Source organism: Piliocolobus tephrosceles, chromosome 6 (genome assembly GCF_002776525.5).
Source record: "Piliocolobus tephrosceles isolate RC106 chromosome 6, ASM277652v3, whole genome shotgun sequence".
Taxonomy (NCBI): Eukaryota; Metazoa; Chordata; class Mammalia; order Primates; family Cercopithecidae; genus Piliocolobus; species Piliocolobus tephrosceles.
The window spans coordinates 105,847,564-105,872,266 of NC_045439.1; the positions used below are offsets into that span (position 1 = coordinate 105,847,564).

The 24,703-nt window shown below is 38.0% G+C and overlaps 1 protein-coding gene across 5 annotated transcripts in view; it reads left to right on the forward strand.

Moving 5' to 3' along the window:
• Window positions 1-24,703, forward strand: part of ICE2 (interactor of little elongation complex ELL subunit 2) — a 58,199-nt gene that overhangs the window by 22,226 nt on the left and 11,270 nt on the right. For all 5 annotated transcript variants that reach the window (XM_023228587.2, XM_023228585.2, XM_023228586.1 and 2 more), the window contains 9 exons: window positions 248-385; window positions 1,602-1,718; window positions 1,887-2,046; window positions 3,254-3,435; window positions 7,856-8,849; window positions 9,869-10,044; window positions 14,323-14,452; window positions 20,293-20,377; window positions 24,508-24,558. In XM_023228587.2, the coding sequence (XP_023084355.1) occupies window positions 248-385; window positions 1,602-1,718; window positions 1,887-2,046; window positions 3,254-3,435; window positions 7,856-8,849; window positions 9,869-10,044; window positions 14,323-14,452; window positions 20,293-20,377; window positions 24,508-24,558 (2,033 nt within the window). The remainder of the gene's footprint in view (window positions 1-247; window positions 386-1,601; window positions 1,719-1,886; window positions 2,047-3,253; window positions 3,436-7,855; window positions 8,850-9,868; window positions 10,045-14,322; window positions 14,453-20,292; window positions 20,378-24,507; window positions 24,559-24,703) is intronic.

Sequence of the window (24,703 nt, forward strand, 5' to 3'; positions counted from 1 at the left end):
CCCTAATTTTGAATTTTAATGAGACTGCTAATTTTAGTATTAAACATCAATATTTTAAGTAACTGGGTTAAAAATAAATAATAAAAATAAAGAATATACAATGTGTGTATTATTAGTAGCTTAATTAATGAAATCGGGCTAATTTTTGCAATGAATAATTACATAGTCATATGTAACTAAACATTTTTTTTTTGCATTATTAGAGGAATACAATACAAATGAATTTTTCTTAATTTCTATTTCTCAGAAAATTTTAAGAGCTTGCATTGAACAAGTGAAAAAGTATCCAGAATTCTATACTCTCCACGAGGTCACCAGCTTAATGGGATTCTTCCCATTCAGAGTAGAGATGGGATTAAAGTTAGAAAAAACTCTTCTTGCATTGGTAAGATTTATCATCAGAGGATATAAGCTTTTTTTTTGTCCAAAATATCATATGTGTGTGTGTGTGTGTGTGTGTATTTATTTTTGTTTTGTTTTGTTTTGTTTTTGGGAGACAGAGTCTCACTCTTGTCACCTGGCGTGTAATGGCATGATCTCAGCTCATTGCAACTTCCATCTCCCAGGTTCAAGTGATTCTCCTCTCTCAGCTTCCCAAGTAGCTGGAATTACAGGTGCTCGCCACCATGCCTGGCTAATTTTTCTATATTCAGTAGGAAATGGGGATTTCACCATGTTGGCCAGACTGGTCTCAAACTCCTGACCTCAGGTAATCCACCCACCTCAGCCTCCCAAAGTGCTGGGATTACAGGAGTGAGCCACTGCACCTGGCTCATGTATACTTTATATAGACATTATATTTAAATTTTAGACAATTATTAGGTGACTTTTAAAATATGTAATACCAATCTGTATCCCTTTGTTTTTATTCTGTGGATACAAATACTTGATGTTTTTAAAAATGCCACTACTTTGTTCCTTGATTTTCTTTTCTTACCACCCATCTGAATGCCCCTGAATACAAGCAGAAAGCCCTTTTTTTAAATGGGATTTTATTTACAAACATATTGAAAGTGAGTGTGTGGAGTGGATATTTTGGAGTTTCTATCGTCCCCTGTTATGATTTGTGTCTCCTAAAAGGAGAAGATAGACGTTAAAGTGGCAGGAAAAATTCTATGAAACTGACCTGGCATGATGGCTCACACCTATAATTCCAGCACTTTGGGAGGCCGAGGCAGGCGGATCACTTGAAGTCAGGAGTTTGAGACCAGCCTGGCCAACATGACAAAACCCTGTTTCTACTAAAAATACAAAAATTAGCTGGGTGTGCTGGCACACACCTGTTATTCCAGCTATTCAGGAGGCTGAGGTGAGAGAATTGCTTGAATCCAGGAGGCAGAGGTTGCAGTGATCTGAGATCATACCGCTGCACTCCAGCCTGGGCAACAGAGAGAGACTTAGTCTCAAAAAAAAAAAAACCACAGGTAGTGGCTGTCAAGCAAAAACATTAATGTCTTGGCATAAAGTTTCTAAGTCTGATGTTTACATTTAGTAGAATGATAAATTTCAAGTTAACAATTTCATATGATGAAAGATACTTTTCTTAGAAAAAAATACATTGCGATTTTTGCAATAAAATGATTAATATTTCTGATATTTAGGGCAGTGTAAAATATGTGAAAACAGTATTTCCCTCAATGCCTATGAAATTGCAGCTCTCAAAAGACAATATATCTACCATCGAAACGTCAGAACAAACAGCTGAAGCTATGCATTATGTAAGTACCAAGGCAGCATTGGATCTTCCTAAATAATCTTTTATATCTCACAAAATATGTCTAACCCGATTGTCCTAAAGTCTCCTTTCTGACTTTTCTTGTTCTTTACTTTATTGAAGAAATTTTCAATAAGTATAACCAAGTAACAAATTACTTGTTGTTTTTCAGGATATTAGTAAAGATCCAAATGCAGAGAAGCTTGTTTCCAGATATCACCCTCAGATAGCTCTAACTAGTCAATCATTATTTACTTTATTAAATAATCATGGACCAACGTACAAGGAACAGTGGGAAATTCCAGTGTTTATTCAAGTAATACCTGTTGCAGGTTTGTGATTTGCTATGTCAAATAATGCTCTCAAAAAAGAGAGGTTGGACAGTGTGTTCTCACTCATAAATAGGAGTTGAACAATGAGAACACATAGACACAGGGAGGGAAACAACACACACCGGGGCCTTTCGAGGGGTGGGGGGGCAAGGGGAGGGAGAGCATTAGGACAAATACCTAATTCGTGCAGGGCTTCAAACCTAGATGACAGGTTGGTAGGTACAGCAAACCACCATGGTACATGTATACCTGTGTAACAAACCTGCACATTCTCCACACGTATCCCCGAACTTAAAGTAAAATTTAAAAAGAGAAAAAAAAAAAAAAAGAGGTTGGAACCATTTCATTTCAGCTGTCTAAATATAGGTGGTCAGTTGTCAGATATCAAAGCACTGATTTAAGGAGGATGTAAGTTTGACACTTACATTCAGTGAAATTTTTTATGTATAAAGCTACTATAGGCTCAGCACTACTAAATGAATTAATTAGGTCTGCAGCACCTGTAGTCATATTTAAGGGTGAGAGTGGCCAAGAAATACATGAAATAGTCAGGTGGTTCTGTTTTTCACGGAAATCAAAGGAATGTAGTACTTTAGTAGACAACCTCAAATGTGTGAATTTCGATGACTTATTTACTTGTCTGTTACTGGAATTTGGAATTACAGTAAGTCTATACATATAAGCTTAGGGTAGTCTTTCTTTCGACAATAAAATTTTTGCATATTAATTCCTGTATATAAGAAATTATTTCCCTCCTGTTTTGATTCATACTTAATTTTTTATTTTTTAAATATCTTTCAGAATTAATATTATACGTTACAGCATAAATATAATAAGTGAAAGATTATGTCTATTGAAACAAAACTACAAATTAGAGTTAAATGTAATATATTCTCTGATAAATATTTCATCATTTTTTGCAAGTTCCTATAAGAAACTGAGTAATAATGACAGTAAGAATATAACAGTAAAAACCAGAAATCCTTTTTAAACATTGTTAGGAAGACATTTTTCTCCTGCCAGTTGGATTTTCTTAGATTTCTAAGGACTTTAATATCTTCTAGTCTAAGGGTAGCAAATATATGGGACATGTGCTGCCATTCTCCTGTGTCTCTCTGTTTGTTGATCCTTATGTCATACATCTTGTTTTTAAAAAATATATCATGATTAAATACTAATCACCTCTTTCTTTGGTTTCTGTTTTAAGGTTCAAAACCAGTTAAAGTAATATATATTAATTCACCACTTCCCCAAAAGAAAATGACTATGAGAGAGAGAAATCAAGTCTTTCATGAAGTTCCATTAAAATTTATGATGTCCAAAAACACATCTGTTCCAGTCTCTGCAGTCTTTATGGACAAACCTGAAGAGTTTATACCTGAAATGGACGTATGTAATGTTTTTTCCCCCCTAAGGGGAATGTACTTGTTTATCCTTTTGAAGCATAAAGTTTTATTGCAAATCCCTAAACCTAGTAGTTAAAAATACAGGCTTTAGATTCAAACTTAAATTGAATTTCAAGTCTGGGTAGACTTTAGGCAACTAACTTAACCTCCCTCAGCCTCAGTTTTCTCTTTTCATACATGAAAGCAAGTAGTACCTACTTGACAAGGTTATTATGAGGGTTAAGTTTGATATTTTACGTTGAAGGGTGAGCACAGTTTTTAGTTATGTATGTAGTGAAAACTCGTTGATGGTGGTGGTTAATGTGAGGTTTTGTTTAATTGGTCTCATTCGTATTCAAGAGTTTTATTTTTTTGAGATGGAACCTCGCTCTGTCACCCAGGCTGGAGTGCAGTGGTGCAATCTCTGCTCGCTGCAACCTCCGCCTCCTGGGTTCAAGCGATGCTTCTGCCTCAGACTCCCGAGTAGCTGAGATTACAGGTGTGCACCACCACACCCGGCTAATTTTTTTGTATTTTTAGTAGAGACGAGATTTCACCATGTTGGCCGGGCTGGTCTCAAACTCCTGACCTCAGGTGATCCACCTGCCTCAGCCACCCAAAGTGCTGGGATTACAGGTGTGAACCACTGCACCTGACCCATATCTAAGTTTTTAAGCGTGAAAAGGAACAGATGAGTTTAGTTTGATTGGTACAGAAAGTATTTGGCCAGATTGTTAATCTTCAGTATACTTAGTAGCTGTGTGACCTTGGGCAGATTACATAATATCTCTGTGTCTAGTTTGCTTATCTGTAAAATGGGCATCATGATATTACCTAACTCATAGGATTGTTCAGGTTTAAATGAATTTATACATACAAAGCATTTAGAGTAACACTTGGTACTCAGTAAATATTAGTTTTTATTATTCTGTATTTTAAAATATTTTTTCCATGATTTTTAAATACATTGTTTATAGAGAACTTGATTCATTCATTCCGTAAGTTTTTATTGAGCAGATACCATTCCATGCAGGGAGGAAGCAGCAGTGAATAAAAACAAAACCTATTTTCCCCAGACCTTAAGTAAGTGGTAGAGGGCCCAAATACAGTAAAAAAGCAGGTAGTGATAAATGCTATGGAGAAAAATAGAGTAGGCTAAGGGGAAATAGAGATATGGGTGGGAAAGGGGTCATTTTATATTCATGATTAAGAAGGCTTTTCTGAGGACAGGAAATGTGAACAGAGACTTGAGTAAAATGAGGAAGCAAACAAAATTTTAAAATAAAATATAGAATGGCCGGGCGCGGTGGCTCAAGCCTGTAATCCCAGCACTTTGGGAGGCCGAGACGCGCGGATCACGAGATCAGGAGATCGAGACCATCCTGGCTAACACTGTGAAACCCCGTCTCTACTAAAAAATACAAAAAACTAGCCAGGCGACGTGGCGGGCGCCTGTAGTCCCAGCTACTCGGGAGGCTGAGGCAGGAGAATGGCGTAAACCCGGGAGGCGGAGCTTACAGTGAGCTGAGATCCGGCCACTGCACTCCAGCCCGGGAGACAGAGCGAGACTCCATCTCAAAAAAAATAAATAAATAAAATAAAATAAAATATAGAAATGTTTTTATTGTACTTAAGAGCTCATATAATTTTAAGGATATTGGCCTTTTGGTTTTTATATTTGTTTATGTTTTTCTCTTTGCCATTTGCCTTTTTATATTTTTATGAGACACATGTCATAAAGCACTTTTAACTTTTGTTTTCTTCTTACACATTTTACTTTTAAAAGTCTGCCTACAACTTATATTGAGGTGAATGTCAGGCAGTAACAAGAAGAAACACGAGGTAGAAGAAGGATAAAAATTGGCAGTGGCTTCTTTCAACAGTGGTAGGCCTTGGCCGGGCGCGGTGGCTCAAGCCTGTAATCCCAGCACTTTGGGAGGCCGAGACGGGCAGATGACGAGGTCAGGAGATTGAGACCATCCTGGCTAACACGGTGAAACCCCATCTCTACTAAAAAATACAAAAAACTAGCCGGGCGAGGTGGCGGGTGCCTGTAGTTCCAGCTACTCGGGAGGCTGAGGCAGGAGAATGGCGTAAACCCGGGAGGCGGAGCTTGCAGTGAGCTGAGATCTGGCCACTGCAGCCCAGCCTGGGCGACAGAGCCAGACTCCGTCTCAAAAAAAAAAAAAAACAATGGTAGGCCAGGTAATTTGGACCCTCCTTTTATTGATGACATCTAAAAAAGCTGGACAGATATTAAAATGTCTTTATTAGAAGCATCAAAAAGCTAACAAGATAGTGAGGAATTACAGGGCTGAGGTACTGAAGAAGACAGGATCCCTAGAAGGTCAGCCTATTACTTAGGGTCATTTTTGCCTTGGATTATATTTGCCAGTTCTGAAGAGGCAACTAAGAAAATGAACTGTGCTTTTGGCAACATCATAAGACTAGAGGGATAAAAGGAAAAGTTCAGTTTTCCACCAAGGGCCTGGACCCCAAAGGGGCTGCATCTCAGAAGTCAGGGTGAACCAGAAGTAAATGAGCCTTCTCTGAGATTGTAGCCTGAGTTTTCGGGCCCTGAACTTGGAGTAAAATGCTTTTTCTGCGTTACAGGTGTCTTCAGACACCTAGGAAAGTAACTAACAATGAGAGGAGGATAATGCATTTTTTTGTAGCCTCAAATTATTATACTTCTTAATGTCTATTAGCCTAATTTTTGTTGCTAAGTATTCTGTAATTATTTTGATTTGTGTAGTCCAACCATTTGGAATGTTTTTAAATTTCCAAGTGCTTGAGTTTATTGTTTGTTAACATTTTTCTTAATGATATCTAATTTTATTTCCTTCTGAACATAGAATAAGACTTTATCAGATTCTGCTTTGGTCTATATTGAGATTTTCTTTGTATATTAATTTATAGTGCATGTTTTGAAATGCCCTTTGGATTCTTGGGGGAAGGGAAAAAGTTCATCTTTGTAATCTGTTTACCTATATATTTTCAATCTTTCATGTATATTCTCATTATTTAATATTATTCATACCTTCTGTATTTTTTTTATTTTTTAGTTAGAGACAGTATCTCATTGACCTAGTATAATTGTGTTTCTGTCAACTTTTTCTTTTATTTTTCAGTTTGTGTAATAAAAATTTATGACCACCATCTGTTTATCATGGATTTTCTCTTTTTTCAGACTAGCATTTCTCTCTTTTCTGTCTAACGCTTTTTGCCTTGAATTCTGCTTTGTCTAACACTTACACTGCTATTCTTCCTCTTTTTATCTCTTGACGGCATCTGTAGTTGTTTTGTTTTTAACCTTTTTGTGTAGGAATGCCTCACGTAAGCAGCATTAGTTTAATTTTACTTTTTTACTGAATTTGGTAGTCTTTTAGTAGGAATTACCATTCACTAGCTACCATTTACTGAGAGGTTACTTATTATGTGACAGGCACTATGCCAAGAGATTTTTCTATGTATAATTTCTCACTTAATCTTTAGAACAAATCCAAGAAGATGCCCCTGCTATACCTGTTTTAGAGATGAGGCAGTTGAGGTTCATTGAGGTTAAGTAACTTACATGAGTTGATCTTTCTTACTCAATACTGGTGACTGTTAGAACCTTTCTCTTAAATCCTGCACTGTAAGGCTAGTGGATGTACATGACCAATTACCAAATTTCTATGGTATCTAAAGTGCTCTGTCAGATTGAAGAGAGATCTTCTGGTATTTGTCTACTTGTAGAGGGGACAGTGTATTCCTGAGTAAGTTAAAGCTGTGTGTAGCTTTTCCATTGCCAAAACAGCACATGAAAAACAACATTTTTGACTTCATGTCTCAGACTACAATAAACCACCTTCTGTCCATTTCTACCCCATCTTTTATTGCTGAGAGTTGTTTTCCCTGAGTAGTTGTGGAAAGAAAGTCACTGGTTGATACTAAGCATGCACCAGAAGCTGGCGACACTTCTCTGGTCGCGTTAGAAAGCAGTGCCCTCACAGTGGCAGAGGGACTTTCCTCCTGGTCAGCTAAAACCAAGTGTCTCTCCAAGAGTCTATAGATACAAATGAAAATCTACCTCCCGTTTGGCTCTACATTTCTTTTTTGTGGTCTTGTCTATTTTTTTTTTTTTTTTTTTTTTGATTAGTTGAAATTCCTCTTGAGATGTGGTAGTTCGTAAATGTTCCATTTCTTGTGCTATTACAACTTGGCAAATTTGCCTGTTATCATGAACATTTCAATGGGAAGATAAGGTTAATAATAGTTGGTAGTAGTTTGTTGTCATCTTAAGCAAGAACCTTTTATAACCATTAGACTTTTCTTTCTACTTTAAAAGAGCATGAAGTATGTATGAGAGGGATACGGACATTAAGAGATAGGTAGGGTGGCTTGAAATTTTTACTAATACTTTACCAATTTATTTACTTCAGATGTCCTGTGAAGTCAATGAGTGCCGAAAAATTGAGAGTCTTGAAAACTTGTATCTGGATTTTGATGATGATGTCACAGAACTTGAAACTTTTGGAGTAACCACCACCAAAGCATCAAAGTCACCAAGTCCAGCCAGTACTTCCACAGTACCTAAAATGACAGATGCTCCTACAGCCCCCAAAGCAGGAACTACAACTGTGGCACCAAGTGCACCAGACATTTCTGCTAATTCTAGAAGTTTATCTCAGATTCTCATGGAACAATTGCAAAAGGAGAAACAGCTGGTCACTGGTATGGATGGTGGCCCTGAGGAGTGCAAAAATAAAGATAATCAGGGATTTGAATCATGTGAAAAGGTATCAAATTCTGACAAGCCTTTGATGCAAGATAGTGACTTGAAAACATCTGATGCCTTACAGTTAGAAAATTCTCAGGAAATTGAAACTTCTAATAAAAATGATATGACTGTACATATGGTACATGCTGATGGTGAAAGACCTAATGTTCTGGAAAACCTAGACAGCTCAAAGGAAAAGACTGTTCGATCAGAAGCAGCTAAAACTGAAGATACAGTTCTCTGCAGCAGTGATACAGATGAGGAGTGTTTAATCATTGATACAGAGTATAAAAATAATAGTGATGGAAAGACAGCTGCTGTGAGTTCTAACTTAAGTTCTAGACCAGCTAGTCCAAATTCTTCTTCAGGACAGGCTTCTGTAGGAAACCAGACTAATACTGCTTGTAGTCCAGAAGAGTCATGTGTTTTAAAAAAACCAATCAAACGAGTATATAAAAAATTTGATCCAGTTGGAGAGATTTTAAAAATGCAGGATGAGCTCTTAAAGCCAATTTCCAGAAAAGTACCTGAATTGCCCTTAATGAATTCAGAAAATTCTAAACAGGCTTCTGTTTCTGAGCAATTGTCTGGCCCTTCAGACTCCTCTAGTTGGCCGAAATCTGGATGGCCTTCTGCATTTCAGAAGCCAAAAGGACGTAAGTAAATATTTACGAAGAGCTTACAGCGTTTTACTTGTTCTTTTTCCTTAGGTTTTTCTCCCTCATTCCTTTACTTTGTTACAACCTGTTTTGTAATTGTCATATAGTCATTGATATTTCATTTTTTCAGTCTGTTGATCAGTATTTCAGCTTCCAAAATGTCCTCTCTAGATATGTATACAAAGGCGTATGGGTCTTGTGACTTGTGTTTATGTAACATGTACAGTGACTGCTAAGCTACAGTAAAGTGATTTGTCAAACTGATGAAGGGTAAGTGCATCCAGAATAATCATAAACATTGATTGATTTAAAAATTATTTATACTTGGTGTTGGACTGCAGTTTTATACTTTTCGGTTTTGTGAAAAAACCAGCTCCTCAGCTCTGCCTAGATTAGGAATAGCGTTACTTTTTAAACTCTTTTTCTTTTCTCACATTGTATGTTGTCTCACGAATTTATACTTTGCCTAGAGTTAGTGAAGGTTAAAAGAAGAAGAACCTTAAAGCTAGGATTTCAGCTCTTACTGCAGTTCCAGTAAAAGTAAACAGAAATGGTAATAGTGTGAGGGTCCATTAGGCAGAGAAGTAGAAAATTAAACATGATAGAAGTTTAAAAATAGGTAATTGAATTGTTATGTCCTTGATTATGCTGAGTAAAGAGCTAATGTATTTTAAAAATAAGAAATACAGGCCGGGCGCGGTGGCTCAAGCCTGTAATCCCAGCACTTTGGGAGGCCGAGACGGGTGGATCACGAGGTCAGGAGTTCGAGACCATCCTGGCTAACACGGTGAAACCCCATCTCTACTAAAAATACAAAAAACTAGCCGGGCGAGGTGGCGGGCGCCTGTAGTCCCAGCTACTCAGGAGGCTGAGGCAGGAGAATGGCGTAAACCCGGGAGGCGGAGCTTGCAGTGAGCTGAGATCCGGCCACTGCACTCCAGCCTGGGCCACAGAGCGAGACTCCGTCTCAAAAAAAAAAATTAAAAAAATAAAAATAAGAAATACTATTTTTAAAGGTTTGCCGTATGAACTTCAGGACTATGTTGAAGATACATCGGAATACCTAGCTCCTCAGGAAGGAAATTTTGTGTATAAGTTATTTAGCCTGCAAGACCTGTTGTTACTCGTACGCTGCAGTGTCCAGAGGATAGAGACAAGACCACGTTCGAAAAAACGGAAGAAAATCCGAAGAGTAAGTTGTTCTTTGCGGAATTAGAATGTGATCACGTAAATAATGAACAGATACTTAACATGCCATTACTATGAAGTTTAAATTGTTGAGCACTCTTAGTAGTATCTTCAGGTTGAATTTTGTTTTTTGTTTGTTTTTTTTTTTACTAAAATACTAAGATCAATTTTAATAAGGGAAAGTGTTTCTATATAGTAGTCATAAATGCCAGTAACATTCATGCTTGGAATATGCAAATTGAGCAGCCCTAATCCAAAATTCAAAATGGTGCAAAGTTTGAAAGCTTTTGAGCTCCGACATGGTATCACAAGTGGAAAATTCCACCACACGTGACCTCATATGATGGATCACAGTCCAAAATCCAGTCAAAACTTGGTGTCATTTGTAAAATTATATAAAATATTGTATAAAATTACCCTCAGGCTCTATGTATATGGTAGGTGTGAAACATAAATAATTTTTGTGTTTAGACTTGAGTCCTGTCCCCAAGATATCTTATTATGTATATGTAAATATTCCAAAATCTGAAACACCTCTGGTCCCAAGCATTTCAGATAAGGGATACTCCACCTGTATAAACTTTATAAAAAACTGCATCATCATAGATTACATCTAGATTGGCACATATATTCCTGTTTTCTCTGGGAATTTGGATTTCCGTTATTACATGTGAACTCGAGCTCTTTTCTCTCTTACTTTGGGGCTCTTCTTGACTTACTTTAGAAGTCCAAGTAGAACTTTTGAAAGATGGCCTTTCACACACATTTAAGGTCTTTTCAGGATTGTTAGAAGACCAAATCTCTTCCTTTCTTTTTCTCCCTGTTGTTTCTTTGGGGTTTGATATAAATATTTTCCTCAGGAAAAAAATGTATTGCTGCAATTTGAATAATTACTTCTTTTAATAATTTTTCATATTTGAAATTCTCTTTCAGATTAGTTTGCATTTTTTTGTGTATAACTGCTGAATTCTGATAAAGGGAATCTTCTATATTATAATTGAGTATGTAATATTAAAGTGTGTTTCCTTTAATTTTTCTTGAGGATTTTTTCTGTTGTATATATTTGTCACAGTACACTTTAAAAAAACAAGTTTTGGTGTCTCTGTCTCGTTATCTAACTTACTACCCAATAAGAATCATCACTGACCACTTTGAATGTCAATGTGTTTTGAGGTAGAGATCAGGTGTATCCAGACTAGTGATGTTCTAGTACTGATCCTTGTGGAGTACTTCCTGACTACTGTATCATATTAAAGAATAACTGGTCTGGGTGGGGTACCTCATGCCTGTAATCCCAGCACTTTGGGAGGCTGAGGTGGGTGGATCACGAGATCAGGAGATCAAGACCATCCTGGCTAACATAGTGAAACCCCGTCTCTACTAAAAATACAAAAAATTAGCCAGGCATAGGTGGCAGGCGCCTGTAGTCCCAGCTACTCGAGTGACTGAGGCAGGAGAATGGTGTGAACCTGGTAGGCGGAGCTTGCAGTGAGCCACGATCGCACCACTGCACTCCAGCCTGGGCAACAGAGTGAGACTCTGTCTCAAACAAAAAAAGAGAAAAAAGAAAATGTTGTAAGTAGTACTATTTAAACTAATTAGGTAAAAGTACATCCCCCATTAGTATTTCCTACCTAAAAACCAACTTGCTTAAATAGAGCTTTGAAATACTTAGAAGTCTCTTCAACCTCTGCTGTCCAAGAACCTCATCTCCTCTTTGTTTTTCCTCGGTTCTTCAATTTAGTTGTCATTTTAGTTTCCAGTATCATTTATGTTTCCTTACCAAAACTCTGCTTAATGAGAGTTGCACTTTAAAGGAAAACTTAAAACATCAGCCAGTCTAAAGTGATGGGATAAAATAAAGAGGCTAGGCCAGGCACGGTGGCTCACGCCTCTAATCCCAACTCTTTTGGAGGCCGAGGCAGGTAGATCACCTGAGGCCAGGAGTTCAAGACCAGCCTGGTCCACATGGCGAAACCCCATCTCTACTAAAAAAATGCAAAACTTAGCCAGGCGTGGTGGTGCACCTGTAAACCCGGCTACTCGGGAGGCTGAAGCAGGAGAATCACTTGAACCCAAGTGGCGGAGGTTGCAGTGAGCTGAGATTGCGACATTGCACTCCAGCCTAGACAACAAGAGTGAAACTCCATCTCAAAACAAAATAATAATAATAATAAAGCTAATTTGGACCACAAGATAAAACAGGATTTTCTGAGTTCGTTACATGATTATGAAATCCACACCCAGGAACTTTGGATGATTTCATAATATCTATTACTGTCTGTCTCAGTTAACCAAGTATCCTAAGTGCTTTATGTGAAAAATTGGAACAGAACCAAGAAAAGCTTTTACTTGGGGAGCCACTGAAAAAAATAGTAAATTTTATTTTTATAGTATGAAAATTTTGATTATCCTTAAATTTTTACTTCAATTTTGGGATACTAAGCAAAGATGAAATGTTCAGGCCTTTTTTCCCCTGGCTTCCTGGAGATGGCAGTAGAATACATACAGAAATTAAAACTGGTTTTAGGACTTGGTTTTATAGATAGAGTAGTTTATCAAAGAAAATCTCCCAAAGTATTTGCTTTTCAGAAATAATACATATTTTTGAATTTTAAAAAATATGTGAAATTAACTCTGTTACCCATTTCTGATCCAGAAATGTGATCCTTTTTCTCAGTCAACTTTTTTAACTCTGCTATAAACTAGCTATGTGTCCTTGAGGAAATTTCATTCATTCTTTTTTTAAAAGAGACAAGAGTCTTGCTCTGTTGCCCAGGCAGGAGTGCAGTAGCACAATCATAGTTTACTGCTTCCTTGAACTTCTGGGCTCAAATGATCTTCCCACAGCCTGCTGAGTAACTAGGACTATAGGCATGTGCCACATGCCCAGCTAATTTTTTTTTTTTTAATTGTTTATAGAGTCAGGGTCTTGCTAGTTTTTCCAGGCTAATCCTGAACTCCTGGCCTTAAGTAATCTTCCCACCTCAGCCTCCCAAAATGCTGGGATTACAGACTTGAGCCACCACACCCAGCCTGAGCAAATTTCTTTATCTCGACCTTGTATTTGCTCTAAAGTTATGAGAGACTAAATCACATGCAGATAACCATTTGCTAGATTATATAGTAAAATGCTTTTAATGATAAAATTATCCTAATCCCATTTAATTTTGTTTTTAATTGAGAAGACACACTGGAAGCCTTACCTACTGAAAATATGGTCCCTGGAGCAATAGCTTGTTATTAATGCAAAACCTTGGACTCTACCCCCGATTCTACATTTTAACAAGATCGCCAGATTTCTCACATGCACGTAGTTCAGGGGCAATCACATGAAACTGCACTTACTGTTGATAACAAAAATATTAGTGGATTTGAATTGTTCTTACCACCAGCATTGTGCCAAGCCCACTCTTTCAAGAATTAAGAAATATTGATGAAATATTTTCAAATCTGTAAATGGTAACATCTTAGTATAATTTCAGAAGTACTAATTAGCCTTATCAGTGCAAGTTAAGTACCTTAAATCATCTGTTTCTCTTTCTGCAACTGGAAATAGACTCCTGTTAAGAGTAGAGTTTTCTTTGAAGATATAGCATAAGCACAGTGAATAACATGTATTTCTTTGCTTATGCTCCCTTAGACCAGTAATAGGTACAGTCATTTTACTTATGTAGTGTCCTGACCAGTGAATTTGGATGGATAATTTGTCAGATACTTCATGTCTGAAATAAAGCCATTAAATTGAAGATAATGACAAACAGGTTTTAATGTAGGCATTATTGCTCTTTCATTTGTACAATGAAACAAGCTGCTCAGAGTATTTGAGCCTGAGACAGTGTGACTCATGCTTTAAAGGAGCAAAAATATTCTACCTTTTTTATCCTCTTGAGAATGACTAGTAAAAAAGTCAGTTCTTCCCAGCATCTAGCTTTGAGCCTTTGGACAACTGTGTATGATAGGCTCTGTTGCAAGGATTCTGCTGTCATTCACATTCCCTGACAAGTCAAACCTTGCCTATGTGGGGAGGTATGTCAATTTTGGTCAGAAATGGGAATGGTGAGGAGAGATCTCTTTTATCCATCCAACTTTTGGCACCAAACATTCTTCTATCCATCAGGCTTGAATGTATCCATCTTACAGTGTGAATCCTGCTGTGACTGAAAGGATGAAATAAGATTACCTGAAAGCATTTTGAAAGTGGCAAAGTTGGATAGGCAAATGTATTTATTATTAATAGTAAATTAGTAGAGCTTTGAAAAAGTATAATCTTGCATTGCAGCAATTTCCAGTTTATGTACTACCAAAAGTAGAGTATCAAGCTTGTTATGGAGTTGAAGCTCTGACTGAAAGTGAACTTTGTCGCTTATGGACTGAAAGTTTATTGCATTCCAACAGCTCGTTTTATGTTGGTAAGTTATACAAAAGTCTTTGTTCTCCTTTTTAATTTCCTTGTAATTACATACTTGTAAATTCAATTGTGAATACTTCTATTCTGCACCTTTTTACTTTAGTTTTTATTTATGTATGTATTTATTTTTAGACAGGGTCTCACTCTGTTGCCCAGGCTGGAGTGTAGTCATGTGATCATAGCTCACTGTAACCTCAAACTCCTGGCCTGAAGTGATCCTCCTACTGCAGCCTTCCAAGTAGCTGGGGCTGCAGGCATGTGCCACCATGCCCAGCTAATTTTTTTGTTTTTTATTGAGATGGGGTCTCATTATGTTGCCCAGACTAGTCTTGAACTTCTGGCCTCAAGCAATCCTCCTACCTTAGCCTCCAAGAGCTCTGATTACGGGGATGACCTACCATGCTGACCTATTTTAGAAACACTTATTTAATAGTATAATCAAAAATATATGTTTGTTTTCTAAAAAAAGCTTCTTTTAAGGGTACTGTTTAATTGATTAACTATTGATCTATACATTTGTTTTGAAATTTTCTTATAATGACACTACTTTTAAAACCTCAAATATTTTGATGAAATGACTTTTTCCTTTGTTTTTGTTGTGTTTTTCTGGGGCATGGGGATTAGCCTGGAGTTCAATTTGCATTGGCTCAGTTCATGTACAGTTAACATCCTCACATAATAGATTACTTACTAGTCATTATTGGTAGTATTTCCTCCCACTGGAATGTCCAGTATCGAACATCTCAATGCATCCCATAAATCTCAATCCCTCCTAATCATCTCAGACTGCTCCTCTGTGTAGTCTTTTGCTTTCTTTGATCTCTCAGTGCGGTCTTTTACTTCTCTGTGAATTGTTTCTTCGTACTTTATTGTTCTCTCTTAACACCTATCCCTTCTTCCTGTTAGACAATAAACAGCTTAAGGTCAGAGTCTGATAAAATTCTGTATTGAGTCTAATAAAATTTTGTATTATAGTGCTTAGCTTGATTGCTTGTATGTAATAAATGCTATGAAGGTGTGTTTCTTAAAGAAAGGTTATTCACTTAAAATGTTTTTCCTGTTTTGGTTAATCAGTATTTTGTTTTCATGTTTTATGAGAGCATTAAGTAGATAATTGATTCTTTCTGCTTAACTCAAAAAAGGAAGTAGCTAAATGCACTAATTGATGATATGCTGCCTCCCTCCTCTTCCTTCATATACATACTCGAAGTTTTTGTAGTGATTTTCAGTCTATAACCAGAATTTCGATGTTCCTCCAAAGATCTCACAATCTCAATGTTAGCTACTTGAATGCAATTTGCCAGCCACATCCATTTTAGGAAAGGACCAAATAAAAACTTATGAGTGAAATTTTGTTTAAAGTACTGACAGAGAATGGAGATTCATGACCAAAAAAAAAAATTTAAGGTTTCAGTTTTTAAATGTACAGTTTAACGTCAACTGTGTGGATTACTTCATCTTAATTATTTTTTAAAATCCTAAGTAATCCTAACTGCTGATTATTCTCTGTGAATCCTATCCTCTTGTGAGCCTTTCATTTCAATGTACTGGGATAGTATTTTTGGCTTCTGTGCCAAGTGTTTGGTGAAAAGCATGTATTGTATGGTTTTGGGATTTGGGGTTTTTTTGGTGGGGTGTAGGTATGGGGGGCAGTATGTTTTAAAATACTATTTTAAAAACATCTGAGTTTTTGAGTTTTTTAAAATGTTGTTATAATACCCTTTTAATTTAAGGAAGATGTTCAAGAAAATCACTTGAAGTGCTTTTAAAAGTGGAGATTGCTGGCCCCACCCTGGAGGGTCTGATTCACTAGGTCTGTACTGGGACCCAAGACTTTCTCAGGTGGTACTGATGCTGCTAGTTTAGGGACCACACTTTGAGAATCAATTCTATAGCTTATAGTCTCTTTTTCCAGTAGAATAAACACACTTGTGATTTGTTTGTTCGCTTTGCTTTGCTATAAACATGTTCCCTACTTTCCCTAGTTGCAGTACTCTTTTTATCTTTTCCCTATAAAAACTTCAAGATTTGCTCCTTTAAGACAATTTCCCACATAGTCTCATCGCAACTTCTGCATCCACCCTCCAACCCTTTAATATTTATCAATTCTCTATAGTTGACATACAGGCAGTCCTCACTTGGCTCATAGTTTCAATAAGCACAAGTTTTAGTTATGACTGTGTGTTAACAGTAATTGTGTAAAGTATAAGCTTCACTGCTGGCTCTTCAGTCCACAGATCACTACATAAATAACAGGCACATCATGATCAGTGACCAGTCATGTCACTTCTTTCAAAGTCTGTTTATAATTGGTTATTGTGTACCCATTGAGCTCATGCACAGAAAGCAGAGTGTGCAGTTGTGTTGACTCTTTGTCTCCCAGTGATACACCCATGTGATATTTTACCAAAGTAGATAATCAAAAGAATCAGCCAACAAATATTAAAGCAAAGCAAAGAAACAAAAGGTGATACTGCCAGAAGTGAAATTTGAATGGAACATAAATGGAATTACAGAGAAAATAGCAGAGAGTGGGAATGTTGGCACTGCTATTGTTCCAGTGACTCTAGATTTGCTGCTGCCAGACAAACTTAGTGAAAGCGTTGTGACATAAAGGATGAACAGGTGACACTGGCATAAGATTTTACACCAAACAAACTCCTGAAGATAATTTCATGATATTGAGAGCACAAAGGATACAGTGTCGGAAGCTGATCCTTAGGAATATAACGGTTCACTATGGCATTGAAAAGATGCATCCAGCCAGGTGAGGTGGCTCACGCTTGTAATCCCAGCACTTTGGGAGGCCCAGGCAAGTGGATCATTTGAGGTCAGGGGTTAAAGACTGGCTTGGCCAACATGGTGAAACCCTGTCTCTACTAAAAATATAAAAAATTAGCTGGGCATTAGTCACTTGTGCCTGTAGTCCCAGCTACTCAGGAAACTGAGACAGGAGAAACACATGAGCCTGGGAGGTGGAGGTTGCAGTGAGCCAAGATCACGCCACTGCATTCCAGCCTGGCCAACAGAGTGAGACCCTGTCTCAAAAAAGAAAAAGAAAAGATGCATCCTTCCTAATAACAAGTTGTGCAAGAAGAATAAAAAGAAAAGATGCATCCTTCCTAATAACAAGCACTGTTCAAAGTGCTCTTCACTAACGTTTCATAAAGAAATAAAACACTTTAGTGTTTTGAATTAAAGTGTACTGAAATATTTTACTGTTCTGTTCATTTTCCTATATGTTTGTGATTGATAATTTATAGTGTTTTGACAAAAATTTCAAAGGTAACCAAACAGTTGTAATTTTCCCCATTGATCGTTAAAATTGTAGGGTTTCAGCCTTTATGGTCATTTTTTATGGTCCCCACACTACATGCAAAGCAAGGAGTCCGTATACACATATGAATGCATGTATGCTTGTATATGTTTACGTGCATGTATGTATGAATGAATGCTTGTATATAAAGTATTTTTATTACACATAGATTTTATTTGTCCTCTCTAAATCAGTGCTTTCCAACCTTGATGCACATAAATATTTGTACAGCACGGATATATAAGAGAGATTGCTTGTAGCTGAAGGGCAATAGCCAGGGAGCTTTTGCCATCCCCAGCATTGCTTAGCTACCTGAAGGGCTGAGGTGATGAGTATCTTAAGCACATATATATTATCTTATTTGAGGCCCACAGATTAGAAAGCTCACAGATTGAGAGAGTTGTGAACTCTTTGAGGAGGTAGATCCTCAGAGCACTTAGTATGGTATTCTCTGTATAGTTATTTTTGACAGACCATAATTGACACATACGATAATACAATACTTTTTTAAATGAATTTCTTTCAAAAGGTAAGAACTATTAGTCTTCTCAAAGACATGATTAATAAACATCTAAAAGTTATGCTTAATATTTCCTTTCTATGGTTATTAAATCATTACAATGTGTCTTTGTTATTAGAAATGCCACCGTGTAATGAGTGTATGAGCATAAAGCAAATGAAAGGGGGCTTGGTAAGAAAATGAAACATTAAATTATGTGCATTTTTAATTGTCCCAGTGATTGACATCAACTTTCCAGGTAATTTGTTTTGAGACCTAAATATTAGGAGTTAAAAAATAAAAACAATTTGTTTTCAACATTGATACGTGTTATATTCTCATCATGCCAGTTGATGTTTTTAACTATGGTACAATACCTACGATTTTTGTGTTGACTTGATCATATAACATTTAACGCGGGACTGTCTTTTATGTCACTCTTCTTTGGTATATTTCAGGACCTTGGTATTAGCTCTCAACCTGTTTTGTTTTAGAATATATGCATTACTTTTTAAAAACAAAAGCATCATATTGAGAATTTGCTGTTTTGTTTTTTGGAATTCTAGATTCATATTGTGTTTGTAAAAAAAAGTAAGAGTCGGGGCCGGGTGCTGTTGCTCACACCTGTAATCTTAGCACTTTGGGAGTCCAAGGCAGGTGGATTGCTTGAGGCCAGGAGTTCAAGACTAGCCTGGCCAACATGATGGAACTCCATCGCTACCAAAAATACAAAAAAAAAAAAAAAAAAGGATAGCTGGGAGTGGTGGCCCACAGCTGTAGTCCTAGCTACTCAGGAGGCTAAGGCACAAGAATAGCTTGAACCTCAGAGGCAGACGTTACAGTGAGCCAGGATCTTGCTATTGCGCTCCAGCCCAGGGGACAGAGCCAGACTCTGTCTAAAATAAATAAATAAATAAATAAGACTTTGGCCAGGCTCAGTGACTCACGCCTGTAATCCCAGCACTTTGGGAGGCTGAGGCAGGTGGATCACCTGACGTCAGGAGTTCAAGACCAGCCTCACCAACATGATGAAACCCAGTATCTACTAAAGATACAAAAAGTTAGCCGGGCCTGGTGGTGGGCACCTGTAATCCCATCTACATGGCAGGCTGAGGCAGGAAAATCACTTGAACCCAGGAGGCGGAGGTTACAGTGAGCCAAGATCGTGCCTCTACACTCCAGCATGGGCAACAAGAGCGAAACTTTGTCTCAAAAAAAAAGTAAGACTTGGAGCTGACTGCTTTGATTTTTTTTTTTTTAACTGTAGGAAATCTTACAGTGTGCTTTAATAATTTTTTTTTTATTTTTTTTGAGACAGAGTCTCTGTTGCCCAGGCTGGAGTGCAGTGGCACTGTATCAGCTCACTGCAACCTCCGTCTCCTGGGTTGAAACAGTTGTCCTGTGTCAGCCTCCCAAGTAGCTGGGATTACAGGCTCCCATCACTATGCCTGGCTAATTTTTTATTATTTTTAGTAGAGTTGAGGTTTCACTATGTTGGCCAGGCCGGTCTCAAACTCCTGACCTCAGCTGAGCCACTGTCTCAGCCTAATTAAAAAATATGAAGCCAGATTTTCATAATCTAATTTTTACCTTAAGAACCAAGTGTGTCTTAGAAAGCCCCTGTACATTTGACTTTATCTGCTTGTTTTGATAATATGTACTTATTTCTCCTCACAAACGCCATACAAATGTAACTTTAATAGGAATTAGAAACACCAGTATTTTAATAGTTGTTGTTCATAAATTGTAGGCTTTGAAATGATTTCGTATGTTTGGACATGTGTAAACTTTTATATATTCAGCAAATATTTTAGAATGAATATAAATGTTTTATAATCTGAATTATGTCATTTTAAAATACAGCTGTACTTACGACTTAATAAAATGTGTATTTCTACTAAATATAAAATTTATTTACCGTTATTAAAATTTGTAAAAGCATCTTTAAGGAGACAGGATAACTTGGTTTTTTGTTTTCTAAATACTGCAATTGCTTGTTTTTTTTAAGTTTGATATTTTATTTTAGGGCATATTGATGCATTTACTTCAAAGCTTTTTCTGCTGGAAGAAATTACCTCAGAAGAATTAAAAGAAAAGCTTTCAGCACTCAAGTAAGAAAGTTTACTTTGTGGTGAGAATTGAAAAACTTGTTAATGTGATCATTAATTTTTCTTTAAATATTGTTTAAGCTTAAAGTATTTTCAAGACTTTTAATCCTTTTATGTATAGAAGTCTCATTGGACCCAGTTTTGTTTTGTCTTGTTTTTGTTCTTTGTGTTTTTGAGACAGAGTCTTGTTCTGTCACCCAGGCTGGAGTGCAGTGGTGTGATCTCGGCTCACTGCAGCCTCAGCCTCCCTGGTTCAAGGGATCCTCCCACCTCAGCCTCCCGAGTAGGGACTACAGGCATGCACCAGCATGCCCAGCTCATTTTTGTATTTTTCGTAGAGATGGGGTTTCACCATGTTGCCTGGGCTGTTTTCAAACTCCTGAACTCAAGCAATCTGCCTGCCTCAGCCTCCCAAAATGCTGGGATTCAGGCATGAACCACCATGCCTGGCCAGCAGTATGTTTTGTTTTGTTTTTGTTTGTTTATTGATAGATGACGGTTATATATATTTGGGGGTACATGTGACTTTTTTTTTTTTTTTTTTAGACGGAGTTTCACTCTTTTTGCCCAGGCTGGAATGCAATGGTGCAATCTCGGCTCACTGCAACCTCCACCTCCTGGGTTCAAGCAGTTCTACTGCCTCAGCCTCCCGAGTAGCTGGGATTACAGGCATACACCACCATGCCCAGCTAATTTTGTATTTTTAATAGAGACAGGGTTTCTCCCTATTGGTCAGGCTGGTTTCGAACTCCCGATCTCAGGTGATCTGCCTGCCTCAGCCTCCCAAAGTGCTGGGATTACAGGTGTGAGTCACCATACCCAGCCTTACATGTGATATTTTAATGCCCATATACAATGTGTAGTGACCAAATCAAGATAATTGGAATATCCTTCACCTCAAACATTTATCTTTGTGTTAGTAACATTACGATTCTTCCCTTCTAGATATTTTGATATATACACTAAATTATTATGAACTGTAATTTCCCTACTATAGTATTGAATAGTAGAAGTTATTCCTCGTGCCTAACCCCTTAACCAACTTCTCACTTCTCCCATCCATTTCCTTCTCAGCCTCTTGTAACTGCTATTCTGTATCTCCATGAGATCCACTTTTTTAGCTTCCACATATGATTGACAGCATACAGTATTTGTCTTTCTGTGCCTGGTTTATGTAACGACTTCTAGTTCTATCCATGATGCAAATACCAGAATTTCTTTTTTTTTTTTTTTTGTGACGGAGTCTCGCTTTGTCACCCAGGCTGGAGTGCAGTGGCCGGATCTCAGCTCACTGCAAGCTCTGCCTTCCAGGTTCACGCCATTCTCCTGCCTCAGCCTCCCGAGTAGCTGGGACTACAGGCACCCGACACCTTGCCCGGCTAGTTTTTGGTATTTTTTTAGTAGAGACGGGGTTTCACCGCGTTAGCCAGGATGGTCTTGATCTCCTGACCTCGTGATCTGCCGGTCTCGACCTTCCAAAGTGCTGGGATTACAGGCTTGAGCCCCTGCACCCGGCCAGAATTTCATTGCTTTTATGGCTGAGTATACCTCTGTGTGTATGTGTGTGTGTGTGTGTGTGTGTAATCACATTTTCTTTATTCATTCATCCATTGATGGAGCCCAGACCCAATTTGTGATCCGTTTATATTATCTCCATCTCCAAATTAAATATAATGCCAGTAGCACCAGCCCTTCTACTTAAGACAAGGGAGGCTACAGCCAAAGTGGCCACTGTGCATGGGAAGCAAACATTTTACTCCATTACAGGAAAGAGAAAGGATAGTACAGTCAAAAACTCTGACTGTCTAACTTCTCAAAGTTTGCCCTTCTACCAAGCGTTATTATACACAAGACTGAAATGAATTTATCGTACTCAGAACTCTAAATAGTCTAAATGCAAAGGAAAATAACTTATGAATATTATCTCATTTTCATCTCACAAATTCCTAGGAAAGGCTGGTGGTAGTATTATCTCCATTTTATATATGAGGAAATATTAGAGTGGTGTTCCCTAGAGCACACGGCTAAGCTAGTTGCAGCCTTGGCAGTTAATATGTTTGATTCCTGCTTAGGAGAAGAAATGTTTCTGACTTCTACTAGCTGCATAGTTCCAGCCTTCACAGGCTTGACATAGTTTTTTAAGGGTCCCAGATCCAAATCTGAACTCTCTGCCTGTACTTCAGTATGTCTGCTTCTATTACAAGGACTGCTTCTCTTGAACAGTAACTCTTTGTTACATATGTGAATAGAAAAGCGTTTCCATACCCTAGTCTCTACCTGCCTTGCTTTTCCCAAAGAAAAACATTTTTTAAAAAAAGAAAGGAGGAGGTCGGGCACAGTGGCTCATGCCTGTAATCCCCGGACTTTGGGAGGCTGTGTCAGGCAGATCACTTGAGGTCAGTAGTTCGAGACCAGCCTGGACAACATAGTGAAACCCCATCTCTACCCCATCTCTACTAAAATACAAAAATTAGCCAGGTGTGGTGGTGGACACCTGCAATTCCAGCTACTTGGGTGGCTGAGGCAGGAGAATGGCTTGAACCCAGGAGGCGGAGGTTGCAGTGAGCCGAGATCGCGCCATTGCACTCTAACCTGGGCAAGAAGAGTGAGACTCCGTCTCAAAAAAATAAAATAGGGAGGGAGGGAGAGAGAGAGAAGAAAAGAAAAAAAGAAAAAGAAAAGAAAGAAAGGACCGATGGACGGACTTTACGTCTAGAAGAACTACTGAAGAAATTTTTAAAATGATACCTGCATTTGGCCAGGCGCGGTGGCTCATGCCTGTAATCCTAGCACTTTGGGAGGCCGAGGTGGGTGCATCACGTTAGGAAATCAAGACCAGCCTGGCTAACACGGTGAAACCCCATCTCCACTAAAAATACAAAAAATTAGTCAGGCGTGGTGGCAGGCGCCTATAGTCCCAGCTACTCGGGAGGCTGAGGCAGGAGAAGGGTGTGAACCCAGGAGGCGGAACTTGTAGTGAGCCAAGATCACGCCACTGCACTCCAGCCTGGGCTACAGAGCGAGACTATGTCTCAAAAAAAAAAAAAAACCTGTATTTACCTTTAGCTATCCTATCACGAGTGAGTGGCTTCTCTGTCATCACAGGTTTAACATACCTATCAATTTTTTTGGAAGCTAATTCACCACCATCTCTGAAAGACAAACTCTTAGGCATATTAGCTTAACTAAAGACCTCTTATCATTTTTTTTTTTTTTTTTTTTTTGAGATGGAGTCTTGCTCTGTTGCCCAGACTGGAGTGCAGTGGTGCAATCTCGGCTCACTGCAAGCTGTGCCTCCCGGGTTCACGCCATTCTCCTGTCTCAGCCTCCCGAGTAGCTGGGACTACAGGCAACCGCCACCACGCCCGGCTAATCTTTTATATTTTTAGTAGAGACAGGGTTTCACCATGTGAGCCAGGATGGTGTCCATCTCCTGACCTCATGATCCGCCCACGTTGGCCTCCCAAAGTGCTGGGATTACAGGCGTGAGCCACTGCGCCCGGCCAGCATTTTTTTTTTTAAGTATACAATTTGAACATAAAATAGTGATCTCTTTACAACTGCTCTGACTCACAAAAAGCCAAATACATTATGATAATGAAAGGAAATCATGAAATGACAAAAATTGGCCGGACGCCGTGGCTCATGCCTATAATCCCAGCACTTTGGGAGGCCGAGGCAGGTGGATGACCTGAGGTCAGGAATTCAAGACCAGCCTGGCCAACATGGTAAAACCCCATCTCTACTAAAAATACAAAAAATGAGCCGGGCGTGGTGACGCATGCCTGTAGTCCCAGCTATTTGAGAGGCTGAGGCAAGAGAATCACTTGATTCTGGGAGGTGGAGGTTGCAGTGAGCGGAGATCGTGTCACTGCACTCACTCCAGCCTGTTCTACACAGCAGGACTCTGTCTGAAAAAAAAAAAAAAAAAAAAAAAAGAGAAAATGGCAAAAATTAAGTAAATATCATAATTTAATCCAAATAGAAATAAGTTTTAATATGTTTTGTTTTACATTATCTCATCCGCTGTTTTTGTTGTTGTTATTGAGGGCATTTCTCTGCCTGAGGAGCTATAGTTGCTAAAAGTAAGTTTTTTGCAGTTTCATTTTACATGAATTTCTTTTGTTTATTAGGATTTCCAATTTATTTAACATCCTCCAACATATTCTAAAGAAATTAAGTAGGTAAGTATTTTTTAGGCATTTTGCTTTGATATATCTGATTTTCTTAGTTGAAAATTCACTTTGAAAATGTGCTGTTAGGAATAGAGACTAAATAACCTAGAAATGCAAAAATTATGTCAAATGTAAAAATTTATATTGTAAAAAT